Source organism: Rattus norvegicus, chromosome 4, assembly GCF_021556685.1.
Source record: "Rattus norvegicus strain SHRSP/BbbUtx chromosome 4, alternate assembly SHRSP_T2T, whole genome shotgun sequence".
NCBI classification, from domain to species: domain Eukaryota; kingdom Metazoa; phylum Chordata; class Mammalia; order Rodentia; family Muridae; genus Rattus; species Rattus norvegicus.
Window position 1 is genome coordinate 121,313,872 of NC_141537.1, and position 19,669 is coordinate 121,333,540.

The following is a 19,669-nucleotide window of genomic DNA, read 5'->3' on the forward strand; positions in this document are numbered from 1 at the left end:
ATAAATCTATAAGAAGATAAACACATTGGCATAGCATGTTGCACACAGAGCTCTGAAAACCCAGGGAACTTTTCCTTATGAAGCCCCTGTATGTATTTGGAATTCAGAGCAGGGGGACGGCTATTTGATAAAGTGCTTGCACGACCACCTAAATTCCTAGACATTGTCTCAGTAAATAGCCAGACCATCACGTAGAGTTAGTCAGACATTCTAAAAGACCTCAGCAACCAACACGTTCCCTGGCTAGGAAATCCTAGCTAATTCCCAGAAGCTGTTTTATGCAGAATGGAAAACAGCTAGGCCACGAAAGTAACATCTCTTCCAGGTGGCATGGCGAGCATTTAGACATGGTGATTAGCATCGTCTCAAGATGCTATTTGGAACAAAGTACTGAATCTATGAAGACTGTCAGGCATCCATCTGAGGCTCTTAATTAGACCTACCAAGCACCTACATTGTGTCTCCTGCCAATTAGCTTACCTTCCAACACAGTCCAAAGGTAAATTCTCCAACAGGTCATCAAGGATGCTTGGTATGTTTTGTTTAATCTCAGTTTTGGAGCAAATAACTTGGTTTTTAAAGCCAAAGAGATGAGTTCTGATGATAACCATTCATTATACCAGCATTAATGCAATTAGAGAATACTCTGCACTCCCTGCCTAAGCACCAGGTGAGAGAGTGATGTGTTGAGCTGTGGTGTGGTAATCAGTTCAAGTTCTTCAAAGTCCATGTATCCTGCTTGCCATCCTCCCAGCCATACTCTACAGACGAGCCCTCTGTGTCCACTGATGACCCAGCAATGCCAGCACTGTGGGAGAGTTCATGCTCCCGGACGTCCAGGAGAAATGTGATCAATCATTCAATGACATCACAGGGATGGAGCCCCACAGACAGTGAGCAGATCTCCAGCCAGTGCAATGTCTTCTGGGTAAAGATGCATCACTCAGTGGGCTCGCCCCATTTTACTCCATACCTCTGCAGACAGACAGACAGACAGACAGACAGACAGACACGCACACGCACACACACACACATGCTCATACACACTCACACACACACACACACACCCTCACACTCACACACTCAACTCCACCAACTCCCTACCCCACATTGCCTTACAAGGCTTTGCTGAAAGTTCCTGGAATTTGGGGAATACAAGGAAGTCCAGGCATCAGATGTGAGCCAGGGGAGTCATTGTTTAACCTGTGATGAGGAATATCCCAGGAATCCATAAAAATCTCCTAAAATTCTAATGGCTAAAAAGGTTTTGTTTTAGTGGAACCCCACAGGGGATGGGTGGGGAGTTTTAGTCCTATTTAGCCAAACAGTTCATTGGTAGAAACATCTCTGTGCCACCAGAAATAACAGTTTACCTGGTCTCCAAGGGCTTCATCTTGAGATGGCACGCTGTCTCTTTCACCTCTAGAATCAAACATAAGGCCCAGAAACATGTATTTGGGGCACAAGTGTCACTCAAACCCATTTTGATGTGATTCAGGTAGAATCCTAGTATGTAAACTGATTTCGGCAGTTTCCCCCCTTTCCCCCCAGCCTGCCCTCCGTGTGGCCATCTATATTGGGAGGACAGTTCTACAGCAGCTCTGTATGTACGCTATCCGTTTTCTACGAATATGTAAATGCAAATAACTGCTTTGCATATAACAATGCTGGACTCATTATTCACCTTGGTGAATTCACCGTGACTTAGTGCCATCATTTCTATACATAACTCTTCTCCACTCTCACCGAGGGACATTTAGGTTGCTTCCTAAAGTGGAAACTTCTAGTTTCTTTGGAAAGTCGGTTATGTCAAATGATGGTTTGCTGGGGCACACAGTGGAAGGATGTCTTGCTAAGGCAGACACAGGAAAGAATGTTTTCCCGACACAGGTGAAACGATGGTTTGCTATAGCAAACCCGTGAAAGGACCCATGATGACGGAGTATAAATATGACCCCACAGACAGTGGGAGACAGAGCACTGGTTTGGCTTGCTCTGCCTTGCTACTCTTCTCTAAGAACAAGCAAGTGTTGGTTCTCCTTACTTAGCTCTGTTGAGCTCCGCTTGTGATATTGCTCCACTGGGAGAAACTGAACTGCTCGTGAGGTTCCTTCTACTGCTTGCCACTTCTGCAGGCCTCAGGCTGGTGGGTGAGCCCTGAGGTTTCTTCAGCGCTGGACTGAAGCTGGTTTGGTTCGTGGTGTCTGCTGCCAAAGACTGGGCTGCAGCTGCTGATTCGTATTTGGTGTTTGCCACAGGACCGAACTGCTGAGAAAGAAGATCGAGCTCACCCCCAAAGAACTGCTGCTGAACAAGTCCACTTCCCCCATGTCCTAATAGCTTTTCTCTTCCACTAACTCTGCAGGGTAGTGGGCTAGAGGAGAGGGTGAATGTTTATTAAAAGTAGGTTGCAAAAAATTTCTGCCTACAGCTTCCTTTTGCATTATTTCCTGGCTTGTTTTCCTTTCCCCAATTAGTACAGATAGAGCGACATTTGCTGGTATTCATCTTAATAGTGAGCTTCAAATATGTCTGTAGGACAGTTTCCTAAAATAGGAATAGTGAAATACTTACATATTCATAGCCATGATTAAATTGACTTCTAGAAAGAGCTGGCCAATTAGCACTGAACACTGAAAATTGTAAGTGCTTAGATCTGAAAAGTTGATGATCAAGAGCTGTTTCCTCGTGTCTGCATTTGGTGCTGTTGGATGACTTTGCCCCTCTTCCTCATGTCACCACACTAAATAGAGCTTTCATTTATTTATTTATTCATTCATTTATTTGTTTATTTATTTTTGTTGTTGTCACTGTCGTTGTTGCTGTTGTAACTCTGTAATTGGCATAAGGGAACAGGTGGCCAAGCATGGCTTGTGGTGCTGCTGGAATCCAGACTTTATCCTAAAACTCCCAGTTACATAGTAGGGGTACATGGATCCATTCCTGGCTCTGAAGTCCTGCGAAACTGCAGTGTAAGACCTGCCAGGTCTGCTGTCTCTCTGCATTGGGGGTAGCCGGTCAGTCAGTAGGACGTTCTGTGCTCACGGTGAGATCAGCTGTTAAAGTTTTCAGAGCTGTCTTCAGATGACTTAAAGAATTGTGAGGCCCCACATTTCCCCACATCTCAAGATCTCTAACAGGAAAGCTATTTTGTGAATTGAGGTTTGGTGGGCTTTACACATAAAGCCAGGATTCAGTGAGCTAAGAGTTGAATATTTCCTATTCCTATTCCTTGGATCTATTAAGATTTAAAAATCTCTAGAAGTAAATTTTAATCAATTGTATTTTTCTAAAAGCCATATTCATGTAGATCTGAAAACTGACAGAAAATTATATATGCCCCTTTGCAAACTTTAAAATACCCATATTTACAGTTGAAACCCATCTCTTTTTTTTTCTTTTTTTTTTTTTATTAACTTGAGTATTTCTTATTTACATTTCGAATGTTATTCCCTTTCCCAGTTTCCAGGCAAACATCCCCCTAATCCCTCCCCCTCCCCTTCTTTATGGGTGTTCCCCTCCCTATCCTCCCCCCATTGCCGCCCTCCCCCCAACAATCACGTTCACTGGGGGTTCAGTCTTAGGAGAAACCCATCTCTTAACTCTCGTCTTTGTCTTGTGAAGAGTTGTGTATTTTATCGATCATTTCAAAGACTATTTTTTTGTTTATTAATTAAGTCTATTGCTTTTTTTAGTCCTATGTCTTAAGATCTTTACTATAGTCTGTCCTGCTTTTCCTGGTTTTATATAGACACTTCTGTCTGGCTTTGGGGACAAAACACACAGTTCATTTATTTTTAATCTTTTCTCTTATACATTCCAAACAAAAGATTCATCAAGCATGTGTCTGTGTATCACACAATGTCATAATTATTTCCAACTTAAAATTTCCATCTGATTTTTTGCACAAAGATGATTTGATTCAGATTAAAGCTTCACATTACTTAGTGTGGTGATTGATGCTATTAAGGGAATCTAGAATCTCCCTTCCCCTTCCCTTCCTTCCATCCCTTGAGCAGGAGATCCTGGTACGAATAAATGGGGAAGGATGACCACTACAAGCATCTACCCCTTCCTGCTTCTTGAGTGAACATGGATACAATGATATCAGTTCCTGTTGCCTCTGCTTCTCCATGATGAAGGACTGTGTACTGCTGGACTGTGAGCCAACATGAACCTTCTTGTCCTTACCTTGTTTTTGTCCATAAGTATTTTATTGCAGCAATGGGAAACGAAGCGAGGACAGGTTTATTTTTCTCATCCTCTGGGTGTTTGTTACTGAAGGTCTCCATTGTGGGCTCTGCAGATCTGACTCCCTCCTTTACATATCTGAGTTCTCTGGTTACAGCTGGCTGGTAGTGAGAGGCTGAGCTCACACTATTGAGTTTAAAACATGAGGATTGATATGGGATGCTGATGAGAGGAAAGCCTTGAACTTTGGTTTGGTTTCAAAGAATATTTGCTATGGCTCCTGTCTTTATCATGAAAATGAGTGTCTCACAGACAATGCTAAGCTTTGGCACTGTTTTCCTTTGCGATGCTCTGTCCTTACTGTCGGGGCTGTGCTGCTTCACTGTTGACCCACATAAGAGGCTCACTCTGTCTGTCCTCCATCCCCTTCAGCAGTGTCTCATCCTTGATGTCAGACTACAGTGTGAGGGTCTATTTGTTTGATACCAGAACCAGTGCTCACCTGAAAAATTCTGACCCAAGGTCTGTGATGGAGCCCAGTACTTCTCCTTTAAAATTTTTTCCAGAATGTTCTGGAAAATTCTAATCCACAACCAAGTTGAAACTCAGTTTAAATAAATGTAAGTTAAAGCTATATACATAACAACAAGTAAAGAAACAGAAGCCACAAATTTGAAAACATGGGGGTTGTGGGGGAGAGTCGATACATAGGGTTGGGGAGAAGAAAAGGCAGGGGAAATCATTATATCAGGTACTTGTGTGTGGCTGCGATAAAAGCATGACCAAAGCAATTTAGGGAGGAAGGGTATACTTGGGCTTATAGTTCCAGAGCTTAAGGGTCCATTACCACCATGTGTGGGGAACACAGGGAAGTAGACAGACAGGCAGGACACTGAGGCAGCAACTGAGAGCTTACAACCAGATCCAGAAGCAGGAAACAAAAAGCAACCTGGGGATGGCAGAAGACACTTGAGACCTCAAAGCCCATCCCCAGGAACATTTCTCCTGCAATAAGACCACACCTCCAAATCCTTCCCAAACATTCCACCAACTAGGGACCAAGTATTCAAACATGAGTCTATGGGGGCATTGTCATTCAAACTAACACAATGAGGTGTTTATATTTTAACTTTAAATGTTAAAAATTTAAATTTAAGTTAAATGCCAACTATAGTAAAAATATTCATTCCTTGACAATCACATCTTTTAAAGTCTTCCTTTCCATCAGTCCCTAAGGTCTCAATGTCACAATGCAACAAAAACAAGCGTCCCACCATGAAGGCTGGGACAGAGTTTAAATCCACCAACTATAGCATTAGGGAGCATGGTTCTTAACTGAAGTTTATGACAATTAATTTTAAAAAGCAAGTTTTTAAGCTTGGTGATGCACACCTCTAACCCGAGCATTCAGGAGGCAGAGACACAAACATTTCTGCGAGTTCAAGGCCAGCCTGGTCTTCATAGTGAGTTCTACAACAGCCAAGGCTACACAGAGAGACCCCATTTCAAAAAGATAAAGTTTTTGAGCTGGGAGTGTGGCTCAGCTATTAGGGTATTAGGGTATTTGCATAGGACCCAGGATTTGATTCCTAGCACTGTGTAAATCAGGTGTGGTGGCACATGCCTATAATCCCAGGACCCATGACATGTAGGCAAAAATCCACATTGCTCCATTGAAGACCAGTCTCAGCTTCAGAGACTCTCTCAGACACTGCCTCAGCTTTCCATGTGTGCCCTCCTTCATTTTCCTTACTCTCATGGTTCAGCTCTCACCCCTAACTTTACAATCTTGGTATTTCTCAAAAAGTAACTTAATGTGCATCAGCGACCTCCCTACCCACCTCCCAAGGTCCCTAACAACTTCTGCTTTGTCTCCAAGGATTCGCCCATTTCAGACATCTTACACAAATAACCTCAGATCATGTGTGGCTTTTGGTGTCTAGCTTTTCCCAGTGTGTTTCAAGGATTACACTGCGGCCCGTGTCAGTGCCTCACTTCTCGTTATGGCCAAATATTCCATTGTGCAGTTGGTGGATTGTTTACTCACTCATTGGCCAACAGCACTTGGTGTGTGCAATGCTGAACTACAAAGACTAACGCTCTGTAGCTGCTGCCTACAGCCCTTCAGTGAACAGGCTTTAACGTCTTTGGAGTTATACGGAGTGGAAGGGTGAAAGAACCCTTTAAAGATTTAGTCAGAGCAGGACGGAAAAAAGTCCAAAGATTCACAGGTTCATCAACCCCTCAAGAACAGAGACAACAGAAGGTGTGTTAATCTTGGTTTGTCACTTGACTGGATCTAGGTTTAGCTAAAACATGTACCTCTGGGCAGGGCTGTGAGGGTGTGTCCCAGAAGGATTAACTGGGGGAGGGGGAGACCCGCCACGCAGAGGTGCAGATCTAAAGCAGTGAGGAAGCTGTGTTGCTTCTGCTGCATTCCCTCACTGCCCATTGGTGAAATGTCAGCCCTACTTCTGCCTCTGTGCGGCTCTCCTAGGCCAACACAGGGAATCTCGCTTCCTTGGCTTGCCAATGTGCAACAAGGACCAGCAGCTCTCTGGAACCTGCTAGGCTACCAGGGCCAGACTGGGACTGCTGAGGACGTCACTCAGCCTCATGCACTGGGCAGCTGCTAGTTCTCTACCTCTTCAGGATGAAGACAGCCATGTGGACTACTCAGCCCTCATCGTATCCGCCAACCTAATAAATCCCCCTGTATCGTATATCCTATCAGTTCTGTTCTTCTAGAGAACTTGACACAGAAGGGAAAACAAGCTCACAAATAAACCACAGTAATGATAACAGAGAAATATTTATTCTGTCTGTCTTCAGGTTAAGTAAATGTTAACATTGTACAAGTACATAGAGACCCATAAGTACTAAGGAAACATATGCGACACCTCCTGTTCTAAGATGCACATTTTATTTCCTCTTGAAGAATGAAAAGGAGACTGTGGCTAGAACCTTCTCTGCATCCTCAGTGTAAAGGTGCGCAGTGCAGGCAAAGTAATCGGGAGGGGCACGATGTGAGAGGAACCGAAGTGTTCCGTAGCCGTGTGCTTTGTTCTCTCGCAGACACACATATGCAGTCCTGGATGCACAAAGCCCATTTCCTTGCAAGGCCAGGAACGCTGCCCTGGAGCTAATAGGATCATTCTCAGCATCCATTTGTTTTCCCAGGATTCAAAGGACAAATGCTGTAAATGAAATCACACAGCCACATCTAATACATTACAGACATAGCACACTGCTGGCTGTCATTTGTTCAAGTCCAGCTTTGTGAGGGACTCTTTCAACAGCAGTGTGGGGCTAGGCTCTCCCACTCCTCTGCAATCGCCTGGCTAAGCTCGCAGGGTAAACTATAAAGACCTCTGGGCAGAAGACCAAAGGTTTGTGCAACCTCTGGCTTTTTATTAGCAGTATGTAAAGGATATGACAAAGATCAGTCTGCCCAACTCCACCCGCTTCCAATGACGGGTGCATAATAGACACTAAAACAGGCAGCAGCCGGCATTCACTCCCCACCTTCACTGAAGGCTGGCGTTCCAAGGCTTCAAGTGCAGAGAACTAGTGGAAGAGGGAAGCGACTATGTTTCCCACAGAGAAAAGCAAATGTGAGTGTGTGTTCCGTCGTTGCAGAAAAGCTACGTTTTCCTTCTCATGAACCGCTTTGCTTCTTTCAAAAGCTCATCCACATCTTCCTTCTCCTCATCATCCTTTCCTGGTTGCCAGTCAGAATCTTCATCTGTCGGCTCATAGTCTTCCTCATCCTCGTCACTGTCACTCGGTTGCCCAACATCATCGTCATCTTCATGCACAGCAACCCTGGCTGAAAGGCAGAACATTGACGAAGAGCACAGCGGTCATCACTCAGCAGCGAGGCGTTATTAATCTATGGCTTACCACTGTAGGTTATTAGAGCAGACACTGACGTGCTCCTTTGTTTCTTACTGTCCCAGCTCTGCACACTGTGAGGTCCCTGTGACTATCCTGTCCCATGAGAATCAGTGACTGTCCCTGATAACACCATGCCGCCCTGTGGTCTTCCCAATGGGAGACAACACTCCATCGCAGCTCTCCTCAGTCCCCCCTGAGAGCGTTATTCTCCTGTCCCCACTGACTTGGCCACAGCAAGTGCCATCTGTAAGCACTAGCTTGGAAACTGAGTTTAAGAACCAACCTGGAAGTTTCCCTGCAGACCTCAGCGGCAGGCGCCATCCCCAGGGTCTGAGTCACCACATCTACAAAATCCCAGCAGGCCTGGATTCTCTCCAGATTGGTCAGGTCCCATCTAACCTTCCTCTGCTCTTGGACCCCAAACTGCTGTAAGAAAGGGCTTCCTGTCTGATCCCCCAACTTCGTTCCTCCTGACTCTTTCCAACTCTGACTGATCTGTCCAAGCACCGACTCCGGTTCTCTGACAGTACATCACGCTTGCTGAGGAAGATGGCTTAGGCCTCTGCTGTTCTAGATGCTCAACTTTTCAACTGCCTGGTAATTCATTACTACTCTATAATCTTTGATGTTTTAAAAACATTATTTTAAATGTTTTAGCCAGTTTTTTTAAAAAATGTGTCAATACCTGCCCTTTAGTGCATATTTTTGTTGTTTTATATAATGTTCACACATAATGTACCATTATACCTTAAATGAACGCCCAAGTAATATGTCTATTCTTTTACTGCTACAGCCCAATATGCTTACATTTTCCTCTATATCACAGCTCACTTCAGAAGGGATTTAAGGCAGCTTATCTTAATGATAATGTAATAATATAATGCAAAGCTAATAACGGAAAAAGCAGAATGAATAAATACCAATCTCAAGTTTGACATACTTAGTATACGTTGAGCACAAATAGTCTTAACTTCTTAGCAGCCAAAACTAAAAAGATTACATAAGAATACACACAATTCTCATACAGAGGAAGTGCACACGCCCTGCCCAAGGGAGACACTGTGGTCCACTTACCCGTAGACTTATCTCCCATTGAACAGCTTGAAGAAAGTTTCATGTCCAGCTAGTCTTAGCCCATCCCCATTTCTTATGGCAAATGCATTTATAAACAGCCTAGACATCAAAGTAGCTTGAAACTGAGGAATGGAACAAAGCCAGCAAGGAAAGCCGGTCTCCACCCTTGTCCACGCTCCTCGTGGGAGTATCTCACATGCTTTCTGAGACGCGAACACAATGCACTAGCACTTACTATGCTGCTGCTACCTCAAAAACTGCATCTTTCAGATCCAGAAAGCATCTTAAGGATCCATAAGAAAAACACATTAAAGCAAAATCCTTAGACTTAGCCTGCCTGTCTCTGCTGGGCGCTCTCACCTCAGTGTGTTCTCATTTTTGGACCACCTTCATTTCAGGCTGGGGCCCTGTCTTGATTTCTTAATGATTCTATTCAATATTATTTCCTAACTCTTCCTGTATAGGTCTAAGCCCTGACCAAATGCCACGAATTCTAGAATCGATCGTACGGTTTCCTGAATTCCATATCCACTTGGGTGACTAAGAGGCTCTGCAAACTGCCTCTCCCTGGACGCGACTCTCAAGTCCCCTCACACAAACCTACTTATCTTGTCCACAGTCTTGGATACACAACTGCTGTACTCTCCAATCTGTCAGCTAGAGCCATTTTGATTCTCTCCCTCCCTGAAAACCGACTCCAATATCTGGAATAATCTGCTGGGCTCTACCTCCCAGGTGTCATCTCCGCCCCTCACCAACTCTGGGCTCTACCTCCCAGGTGTCATCTCTGCCCCTCACCAACTCTGGGCTCTACCTCCCAGGTGTCATCTCTGCCCCTCACCAACTCTGATGCCCTGACTCAACACTTCTGATTCTCCACCCTAATTCTCCTCCCTGGACGCAACATTCTCTTAAAGCCTCCAACTGTTCCCTCTAGCCACTTTTCCACCGAGAGCCTAGAATGCCCCCAGTAGCTGTGTATCTCTCTGGAAGACTTGAGGTCATTTCCGTGGACTATTTATCCCTGGCCTAACCTTTCATTCCTCCGTTTTGAGGGTACTAAGTCATGAGTATATTCTTCTTTTTGTTCAGTTCTACAGCTGTTCTGGGTCCTGGCGCAGTCTAAGTACAGGTAGGCTTTTGAACTCACTGGTTTTCTCCATGCTGCAGGCCTGTGCTCTAATGTCAAAATCTCAGAAGTGCTGCTTTTCCTGTCCTGTGGGAAGGGTACCTTCCTCCAGCCTCAGTATTGCAGCCATTATATCCTCTTACGCACACTTTTCTTCTCCCTCCTTGTTAGTGCTAAAGGCATAGATCATCACGTGACTGTTCAGACATCTGTTCATCACTGTAAACCCCACAAGCGCAGGGCTTTGTCCAGCTGTCCTGAGGTACTGAGTCCTAGTCATCAGAAGAATCTTTCTTCCTTTCTCCTCTACATTTTACATGCATATTATTTGTGCGTCTTTAATAGGAAGCCTAGAGTCTGACGATGGACGGACGGTGAATTTCCCAAGCACAGCGCTTTACCGATCTCTGAATGAAGAAACATCACTCTGTCATTAGGGAGACGACCGCTGAAGGTCAGCTCTTGTCTGTTTACACTGCCCCGCCCCATGGGTACTTCATTTCCACTTTTGGAGACAGAGTTTTGCTGGGTAGCCCAGGATGGCCTCAAAATTGTGATTCTTCTACTTCAGTCTCCAGAGTGCTCAGTCACAGACCTGGCTAGACATGTGATAACATGTTTTAAATGTTTTTATTTATCGAGAGAGAGAGAGAAAGAGAGAGAGAGAGAGTAAGAGAGGGGGGAAGGAGGGAGGGAGGGAAAGAGAGAGAGAAAAAGCACAAGGGTGTACATGAGAAGGTTGGAGGATCAAAGGAGAATTTGTGAGACCTTGTGTTCTCCCCCACCCCCAATCAGACCTGGCAGAGAGCACTTTACCTGCTGAGCCATCTTGCAGATCTGACAAGTGACAATCTTTGTGGAACCAATTATCACTCTCCTGCAGTAGACTCAATCAGCAAGTTTAAGCATTAAACAGTGTAAACATCCTTAGCGCGGAGTTGCTGTCCTCTGTCTTGTTGGTAGTTTCTGAAGGTGTTTTTAGAAATGTCTGTTTCTGTCTTTCAGTTTAACTGGGTCACAGAGGTATTAGAACCTAACACATAAGCTAGGAATGAGTTGTCTCTCCTATGAAAGCCAGTGTTCTATGCAAAGAGACTCTGGAGAGTCGCTAGAGACAAGGGAAGAAGTCCCACTGCACATCCAGGATGGAACTGTGGTGTCCTGACGTCTAGGTTCAAAATGATGAACCAGGAAAACTCCCATTGAGCGTGGGGCAGCACTCACTACTTACACACTGTACAGAAACTTTCTGATATAAGTTGGAGACGTAGGGAACTCTGTCCTCCCAGGCCAGGCTCTGTGTGCTGCAGAAAAGTCTCATCAGTGCAAAGTTCACACAGAACCAAAGTGACAGGAACCCAGAAGCAGCTGTTCTGCTTTTAAATCAGTAACAAAACACAATTTAATAACTTCGGTTTTCATAGTTCTGACTCCCAGTAAGTGTGCACAGAATTCAATAGTGTAACATTTTTCATTGTGGGCGCACAGCCTTTTCTTTTTTTTTTTTTTTTTTTTTTCTTTTTCTTTTTTTCGGAGCTGGGGACCGAACCCAGGGCCGCTCTACCACTGAGCTAAATCCCCAACCCCAGCCTTTTCTTGTATTAGCCCTAGTTTAGTTGAAATATAATTTCTGAGTAATCCTGCAAAATCAAAGTGATCTTGCTTCTTCTGAAGTAGGTGCACACAGAAGCTGTTCATTTTCTTTTCAGCTTTCCCCAGCAAAGCTGGTAGGTTTCTTATTGACAGTTATTCTAAGTCTCATGGTTGGCCATTCATTCTGCCCCCATCCCTAAAAATACTCGTGGTTTGTGAGAAACAGGTATGTGAGTCCAGATCTCTGTTTGGAGTAAGCCAATGAAGATTGTCCTAGTTTGCTTTCTGTTGCTGTGATAAACCCCAGGGCCAGAAGCAACCTGGGGAGGAAAGGGTTTATTTCACTCACATCTCACAGTCCATACCTCAGTGAAGACAGGACAGGAACTCAGGCAGAGGCAGGGGCAGGGGCAGGGACAGGGGCAGGAGTGCTGGAGGAAGGCTGTTTCCTGTGTAGCTTTCTGGGTCATACACAGCTGGCTTTGTTACACAGCCCAGGCCCACATGCTAGGGATGCAATTGCACACAGTGGGCTTGCACACAGTGGTTTCTCACACAGTGGGCTTGCACACTGTGGGCTATATCCTGGTATGTCAACCAGTAATCAAGAAAATGCCCCACAGACATGCTTACAGGACAGTCTGATTTGGGCAATTTCTCAAGTGTGGTTTCCTCTCCCCTGGGGACTCTAGTTTGTGTCAGGCTGACAATAAAACTAACCAGAACAATCATGGAAGTTACGTTATCTAATGGAAATCAATAAAAAAAATCTATGAAATAATTATCTCAAAGATCATCTATAACTCTAAAACGATCATTTTAAAGCCAAAATAGTTTCTTTCAACACCTCTACCAATTAGTGTAGCAACGTGAACTGTGGAAATGGACTGCCTAAGTGAGGACTGACTGCATGAGGATAGAAAAGGAGAAATAGCTGTCGTCTGTCTTTACAAACAGATGGGAAACACGTACGTGACTGGCACAGTGGTGAAAACACCCTTCAGAAAAGTAATAAGCTGCAAGTTTGACGCCACCTACTATCCACCAGACAGTATTAGGACATGGCCAGGTTGGCCTTCTCTATTTCTGCAGAGGAAGCTGTCACATAAGAATGGCAATTCTAGGGCTGGGGACACAGCTCAGCAGCAAAGCTCTTACCTAGCACCAAGCCCTGGGCGCTTCCCGGGAGACTCTTTCCAAATTGCTGATGCACGTGCCTCACAGCAGATAATGGCTTAACCCGCTAGGGTTTATTTTCCCTTTTTCTTTCCCATAAATATTATTTGGTACAATATTTCTAGAGAAGGAAAATTTACTATACACTATAATACTATTTTTAATGTTTTACTTTAAAACAAAAGACTAGTTTGTCATTGTTTCGGTTTTTTGTTTTTTAATGTATCAAGCTGGTAATAGGCTTCCACATTTGGAAAAGTAGCTTGTGAATTTATATTGCACTTTTTCACCATTGCATCAGGTTCTGACAACTGGTGCTCCCACTGCATCAGGCCCTGACAGCCTGTGCTCCCACTGCATCAGGCCCTGACAGCCAGTGCTCCCACTGCATCAGGTTCTGACAACTGGTGCTCGCACTGCATCAGGCCCTGACAGCCAGTGCTCCCACTGCATCAGGCCCTGACAGCCAGTGCTCCCACTGCATCAGGCCCTGACAGCCAGTGCTCCCACTGCATCAGGCCCTGACAGCCTGTGCTCCCACTGCATCAGGCCCTGACAGCCAGTGCTCCCACTGCATCAGGCTCCTGACAGCCAGTGCTCCCACTGCATCAGGTCCTGACAGCCTGTGCTCCCACTGCATCAGGCTCCTGACAGCCAGTGCTCCCACTGCATCAGGTCCTGACAGCCTGTGCTCCCACTGCATCAGGCCCTGACAGCCAGTGCTCCCACTGCATCAGGCCCTGACAGCCAGTGCTCCCACTGCATCAGGCCCTGACAGCCAGTGCTCCCACTGCATCAGGCCCTGACAGCCAGTGCTCCCACTGCATCAGGCCCTGACAGCCAGTGCTCCCACTGCATCAGGCCCTGACAGCCTGTGCTCCCACTGCATCAGGCCCTGACAGCCTGTGCTCCTATGTTCTTTCAGCTCTTCCTATCTAAGTGGCAGCTTGAATCCTCAGATAAGCCTTGTTGCTTTTTTCTAAATCTCTTGGGGTTGAGTTTCTTGGGGAATAGGGGGACATTTAAACATGTGTACCCCACTACATAAGTTTAGAATCTTTACAGCAGTCCTAGTAATCACTGAGTTCTTCTAACAGCACCAGTCACCTGCAGGTGATACCACATAGGAAGAGGCTTGGAAGAACCACTCCAAAAGCCAGGTGTGAGACGCAACAGCTGACGAAGTACATGACAAAACCTTCCTGCCACTCATTTCTCTTGCATCCACCATCTGTATCAAAGCACTCTGAAAATGTGGGGAAAGCTAGCAAGAGCTCATGTGAGCTGACGCAGAAGAAACATGGCAGAGGGCAGCAGAACGTGCATAAGCTCTGCAACCCGTAGCTGCACAAGTAGGAGACCAGGAAAACCACAGACGCAGCGTCTTAGGAGGACAAAGTGAGAAATTAAACACCCAGGGTCCGGTGTGGTTGCTTTAATGCTGACGCTACGCTACACTGAAGAAATTAATCTACATATATATGAGTTTAAAACCTAAATAATGATGAACATTTTACATGTGGGAGAAAAACAACTATCAGAAGTACGCTGTAGATACATCTGAATTGGGAAATATGAGACCCTAACAATCTAATATTTACCGCATTCAGACCAGTTTAGAGAAGGCAAAGATGTTCTGATCACATTAGCACGAGGCAATCCCCAAGTCCAGAGACTTGCTCCCTCCATACAGCTGGGTTCTAAGATCTCCACTTCGAACCTGAAGTCAGTTCACACCCATTCACACACAGTCACATACACATGTGCCCACACACACTCACAGACTCATACATGCATTCACACATTCACACTCACACACTCACACAATACACAAATACACACATGCACATATACACCCACACATTCATTTACTCTCTCTCTCTCTCTCTCTCTCTCTCTCTCTCTCTCTCTCTCTCTCTTCCTCCCTCCCTCCCTCCCTCCCTCCCTCCCTCCCTCTCATTTGTAATCGGGCACAGAAACAGATTAATAGCAACAATAAGAAAGTAAAGAGATACAATAACAGTGGTGAAGCTTATAAGTTACTTAGGGACTTTTCTGTTTGCTACCTCTGAAGACACAGACATTGGTGAACAGTGGTCTAAATGTATATGTTTTTGTTGCTAATAAGAAAGAATGGCTTTATGGTACAAAAAAATTTCTTTACATGTTCAGTGCTGAATGTTCTAATTATATTAAAATCTCAAAATTAAAAAAATTAAGTTCCCTGTTCTAAAGTATACCCTCCATTTAGAAAACACTTCATTGAGATTTCAACAAACTTTGCAGACATTTTAAACTATACTTTATGGTGCATATTGACAGCTTTTGGGTAGAGTACGGGACAATATTTTGACACATAAATTGCCAATAAAATGTAGTTAAATAAAATACTATTATTGCTATAAAATCATGGAATGCAGCTAAGTAAAGCAATTTTGTCAAATAACAACCTCTAGACCCTGCCAGCCATGACAAAGAGTGCATTTCTGTATGGGCTAACACACCAAGAGACACCCCATGGGTTTCTCTCACTGTGAGGCCATCTGCATCACCCTGTCATAGACTGGGCACATAAGTAGGTATAAGAACCCGGGAGCACAGTGCTGCAGCACGGGCTGCACCTCTCCTCACTCTGCTGCAGCACGGGCTGTGCCTCTCCTCACACTGCTGCAGCCCGGGCTGCGCCTCTCCTCACACTGCTGCAGCACGGGCTGCACCTCTCCTCACACTGCTGCAGCATGGGCTGCACCTCTCCTCACACTGCTGCAGCACGGGCTGCACCTCTCCTCACACTGCTGCAGCACGGGCTGCACCTCTCCTCACAGCGCTGCAGCACGGGCTGCACCTCTCCTCACACTGCTGCAGCATGGACTGCACCTCTCCTCGCAGCAGAGCTATTATTTGCTGAATTAGTCCTCACGTTACATAAACAGCAATGAGACTGAGATGCATCGAGAGAAAAATTCTTAAAGTGTCCAAAAACAGCCAAAACAAAGGCCAATTGGGCAGCTAAAGGTTTACATTCTCATGGGGATGCCTACAATCCTGGTGTACTGAGAAGGTTTGCTGGGAAGAAAGGCTCACAGGGTCTAGGCTAGTTGAAGGAGGAAAATTCACTCTTTAAGGATCAAGAATTGAAGTTCTTCATTCTTTCCTCAGACGTCAACACTGACTGTCCTGGTCTAATAAGAGTGTAAAACTCCCTCTCGTTGAGAGCAAGCACCTTGAGGAGGGATGCCCTCTAAGACAGAATGATGAAAGGAAGGGGGACATTACTGACAATAACAATGAGCCGACCCAGTCCCCGCCTCGGGCTTCCCAGGCAGACGTCAGTGTGCGTTCGCCATTGCTAAGCCAGCTTGATGCTGTGCTCTCGGGTTCTTGAAAACAAGAGAAGCGGACGAAGGAGAAGCATGTGCTGTGGGGCTGCGACTGGGGAAGCATTTGTCATCAGTCAGTTCAGAGTTCTTCCCTTTACTTGGAACAGGAAATTGGTGCACATAGTGGCTCACGGCCACCTGTAATGGGATCTAGTGACCTCTTCTGGTGTGTCTGAGAGAGGGACAGTATATATTAAATAAATAAATCTTTTTAAAATAAAAAGAATCAACTAGAAACTCATTAAAAATAATCTAAGAGAAGTAATTTATTAAATCAGCAAAAGCAACAAGATTTTTGAAATACCTGGTTTAATGGGAGAGGTTTCTTTTGAGTTTAAAGGTTTCTTTTGAGTTGACTGAAGTAAGGTTACTTACCCGGAAGTGCACTGTGCCTATATTCCATCCTGTGCTGGGGATTCTTCCTGAAAAAGAAAAGGAAGAAAACAGGACAGAGTTCTCCAAGGACTGAAAAGAGCAGTGAGAGCAGTGGCAACAGCAGCACGCTCGGCAACCTGCAACAAAGTCAGGGTCCAAGAAGCAACTCGTGAAAGGATGTGTCCCTCTCTTCCCCGTCACTTCCTTCCCTTCCTTCCTTCCTTCCTCCTCCACCACCACCACCATCACCACCACCACCTCCACCACCACCACCACCACCATCACCACCACCACCACCACCATCACCATCACCACTACTGTCACCACCACCACCACCACCACCACCACTGTCACTGTCACCACCACCACCACCATCACCTATAATGGATCTTGTACACATCCCAGGTCTCCCTGGAACTCCTAGATCCTGAATCTCTGGCTGCTGGGATTACACGCACGTGCTACTCTACCCAGTAGTGTTTGCTTTTTCGTTACAGCATTTACTGAGTGCGAGGGTTGGCGCTTTTTAACTCAAGAAACAACAATGCAGAGAGAGGATAGACACAGTAATGAACTGGATTTAAGAGCTTCACAATTATCAGATGATTAAAGCTTCCATTTAGAAGTGACAGCACCAGTGTAAAAGCACCTTTTCTTTATTATCAGCTAAGACCATGTACACTTTGTTAAAATGTTCCACAATAAAATTATACTTTTACAGTCTTATGTTTTTTCTCTTCTGTGCCTCTGACACTACTGAGTAAAGCAAATAATTCCTAATTATGTGGAGCCATCTGATTTAATAATAATTGTTTCCTGGGTTTTAGCATTACCTAATATTTTGTATTTGCTCCCAGCATTTTCTTTATTCCAGGCATTAGGAAGTCATTATAAAAACATAACTTTAAGTAATGAGATTTAGAAAAATACAATGTCATTGCAGGTAAGTTGTAATGACAGACCTATTTTCTTGACAGAAGCTAATGCTAATTTTAAGTCTCTAACATTACCTGCACAGTCTCTGTGGTGCTGAAATCTCTCTGTGTGCTACACAGCACATTAAACAGTGAAGGCATGTGGACACTGGGACTGAGAAACTGAATTTTGAATTGTATTTGATTTTAGTTAATTTAGTTAAATTATAGATAATTTGACTAGCATACTGAACAACACAAAGTTTAAAAAAAAACAACCACATAATAGATCTCCCTGCCCACTCTCGGCAATTTAAATTTGATTTTAAAACTCCCACCACAAAACATCCTCTACACACTCTCCAGGAAAGTAAAGATTCTATGGCGGGAACGTCACTACTGAACGGAGGCAAACACTCCCCACAAGCTAAGCTTCAGTCTGCTCTGAGGAAGAGAACCAACAGAGCCCACTCGCTGCTGAAACTGCAGCTTGGCGGGTGGGAGGCTCTGTCCTTAGCAGTTCCAGAGTCAGTCAGACTGCTTGCAGCAGGCCAGCCGTGTGCCAGGGGTGTGACATTTCTTCATGGTATCTCTTTCTTCCTAACTTTTCCTGAGGGTGAGCAGTAGGCAGGGCAGGAGCGCGAGTTTATGGCTAATTAGGTCATAACTCAACAGGTGTGAAGACTGGAGACTGTGTGGGGTAATTAACCTGAGTCCGACCTCCTGCTGCAACGGAAACTCTAAGCTTGAGAAACATGGACGACTGACATGTGCTGCAAACAGAAAAGCTTCAGCAACGCCTTCCCTGCTGAACACGCTGGTGCAAGTTACTGGCTTATAAACTCAGTCCTCGGTAAAAGGTCAGTCAGTGTGGGCATGAGAGAAGGAGGAACACAGCAGGGCATACACACCACAGATCTGTCTTCACTCTAGAAACCACCACTGGGCACCTGAGGACTTTTGCTAGTTATTATTTAAATCATTTCAAACCTACAAAATGAACGAATAGGCCACTGACAAATGTTCACCTTGTCCCCTCTCCTCCCCTCCCTTCCTTCCTCCCTCCTCCTTTTTAGAAGTGCTATGGCTCAAACCCAAGGACTTGAGCACATCAGACAAGTACCCTAACCACTGAACTACAGTCCCAGCTGGCAAGTATTCTCTCCTACATGGACCGCTCCCTATGAATGTTCCTTTCAGGCAGTCGTTGTCATCGTCGTCCTCCTCCTCCTCCTCTTCCTCCTCCTCCTCCCCTCTTCCTCCTCCTCCTCCCCTCTTCCTCCTCCTCCCCTCTTCCTCCTCCCCTCTTCCTCCTCTTCCTCCTCCCCTCTTCCTCCTCTTCCTCTTCCTCCTCGTCCTCCTTCTCTTCCTCCTTCTCCCATTCCTCCACCTCTTCTTCTTCTTTTGCATTTCTCTTTAATAACAGTTGAGTAAGATTATTGAAAGGTTAAACATGATCTTAGCTGTTTATTACTGGAGTGTCCCTCAAAGTCTAGTTTATAAGTTTCAAGTAAATAAATGTTTGGCTTTAAAAGCAAGAGAAGGAACTGATACAAGGGCAGTGTGGTGGTTTGAATATGCTTGGCCCAGCAAGAGGCACTACTGGAAGGTGTGGCCTTGTTGGAGGAAGTGTGTCACTGTGAGTGTAGGGTCCGAGAACTTTTAAGTCAGACATGGAGGTGCAGAGTTTGGAGTTTGCCCAGCTGAGTTTTGGTCTTGTTTGTCCAAGTATTTACTCACTATGACATTTTGGAATGATAATGTATATCCTGTAATATTTAAGGTATGTGCTCTCCCTTTTGATTTTGACTTTACAGAGGATTCCAGTTAAGTGGTTGAAGACTGAACTTTGGACTTTTAATAGTGTTGAGGTTGCTATGGACTATGGAGACTTATGAAGTTGGATTAAATGTATTTTGCATTATGCTATGTTTAGGTAT

At 44.9% G+C, this 19,669-nt stretch overlaps 1 protein-coding gene across 3 annotated transcripts in view; it reads right to left on the reverse strand.

The window, feature by feature from the left end:
* Positions 1 to 6,983: 6,983 nt before the first annotated feature.
* The window catches only part of Aplf (aprataxin and PNKP like factor), a 58,749-nt gene continuing 46,063 nt past the window's right edge, over positions 6,984 to 19,669 (reverse strand). For 2 of the 3 annotated variants that reach the window (XM_087658804.1, XM_087658803.1), the window contains 2 exons: positions 16,816 to 16,862; positions 6,985 to 8,020 (listed from right to left, as the gene is read on the reverse strand). In XM_087658804.1, the coding sequence (XP_087514930.1) occupies positions 7,836 to 8,020; positions 16,816 to 16,862 (232 nt within the window). In that variant the 3' untranslated portion in view covers positions 6,985 to 7,835. 3 annotated transcript variants of the gene reach the window in all.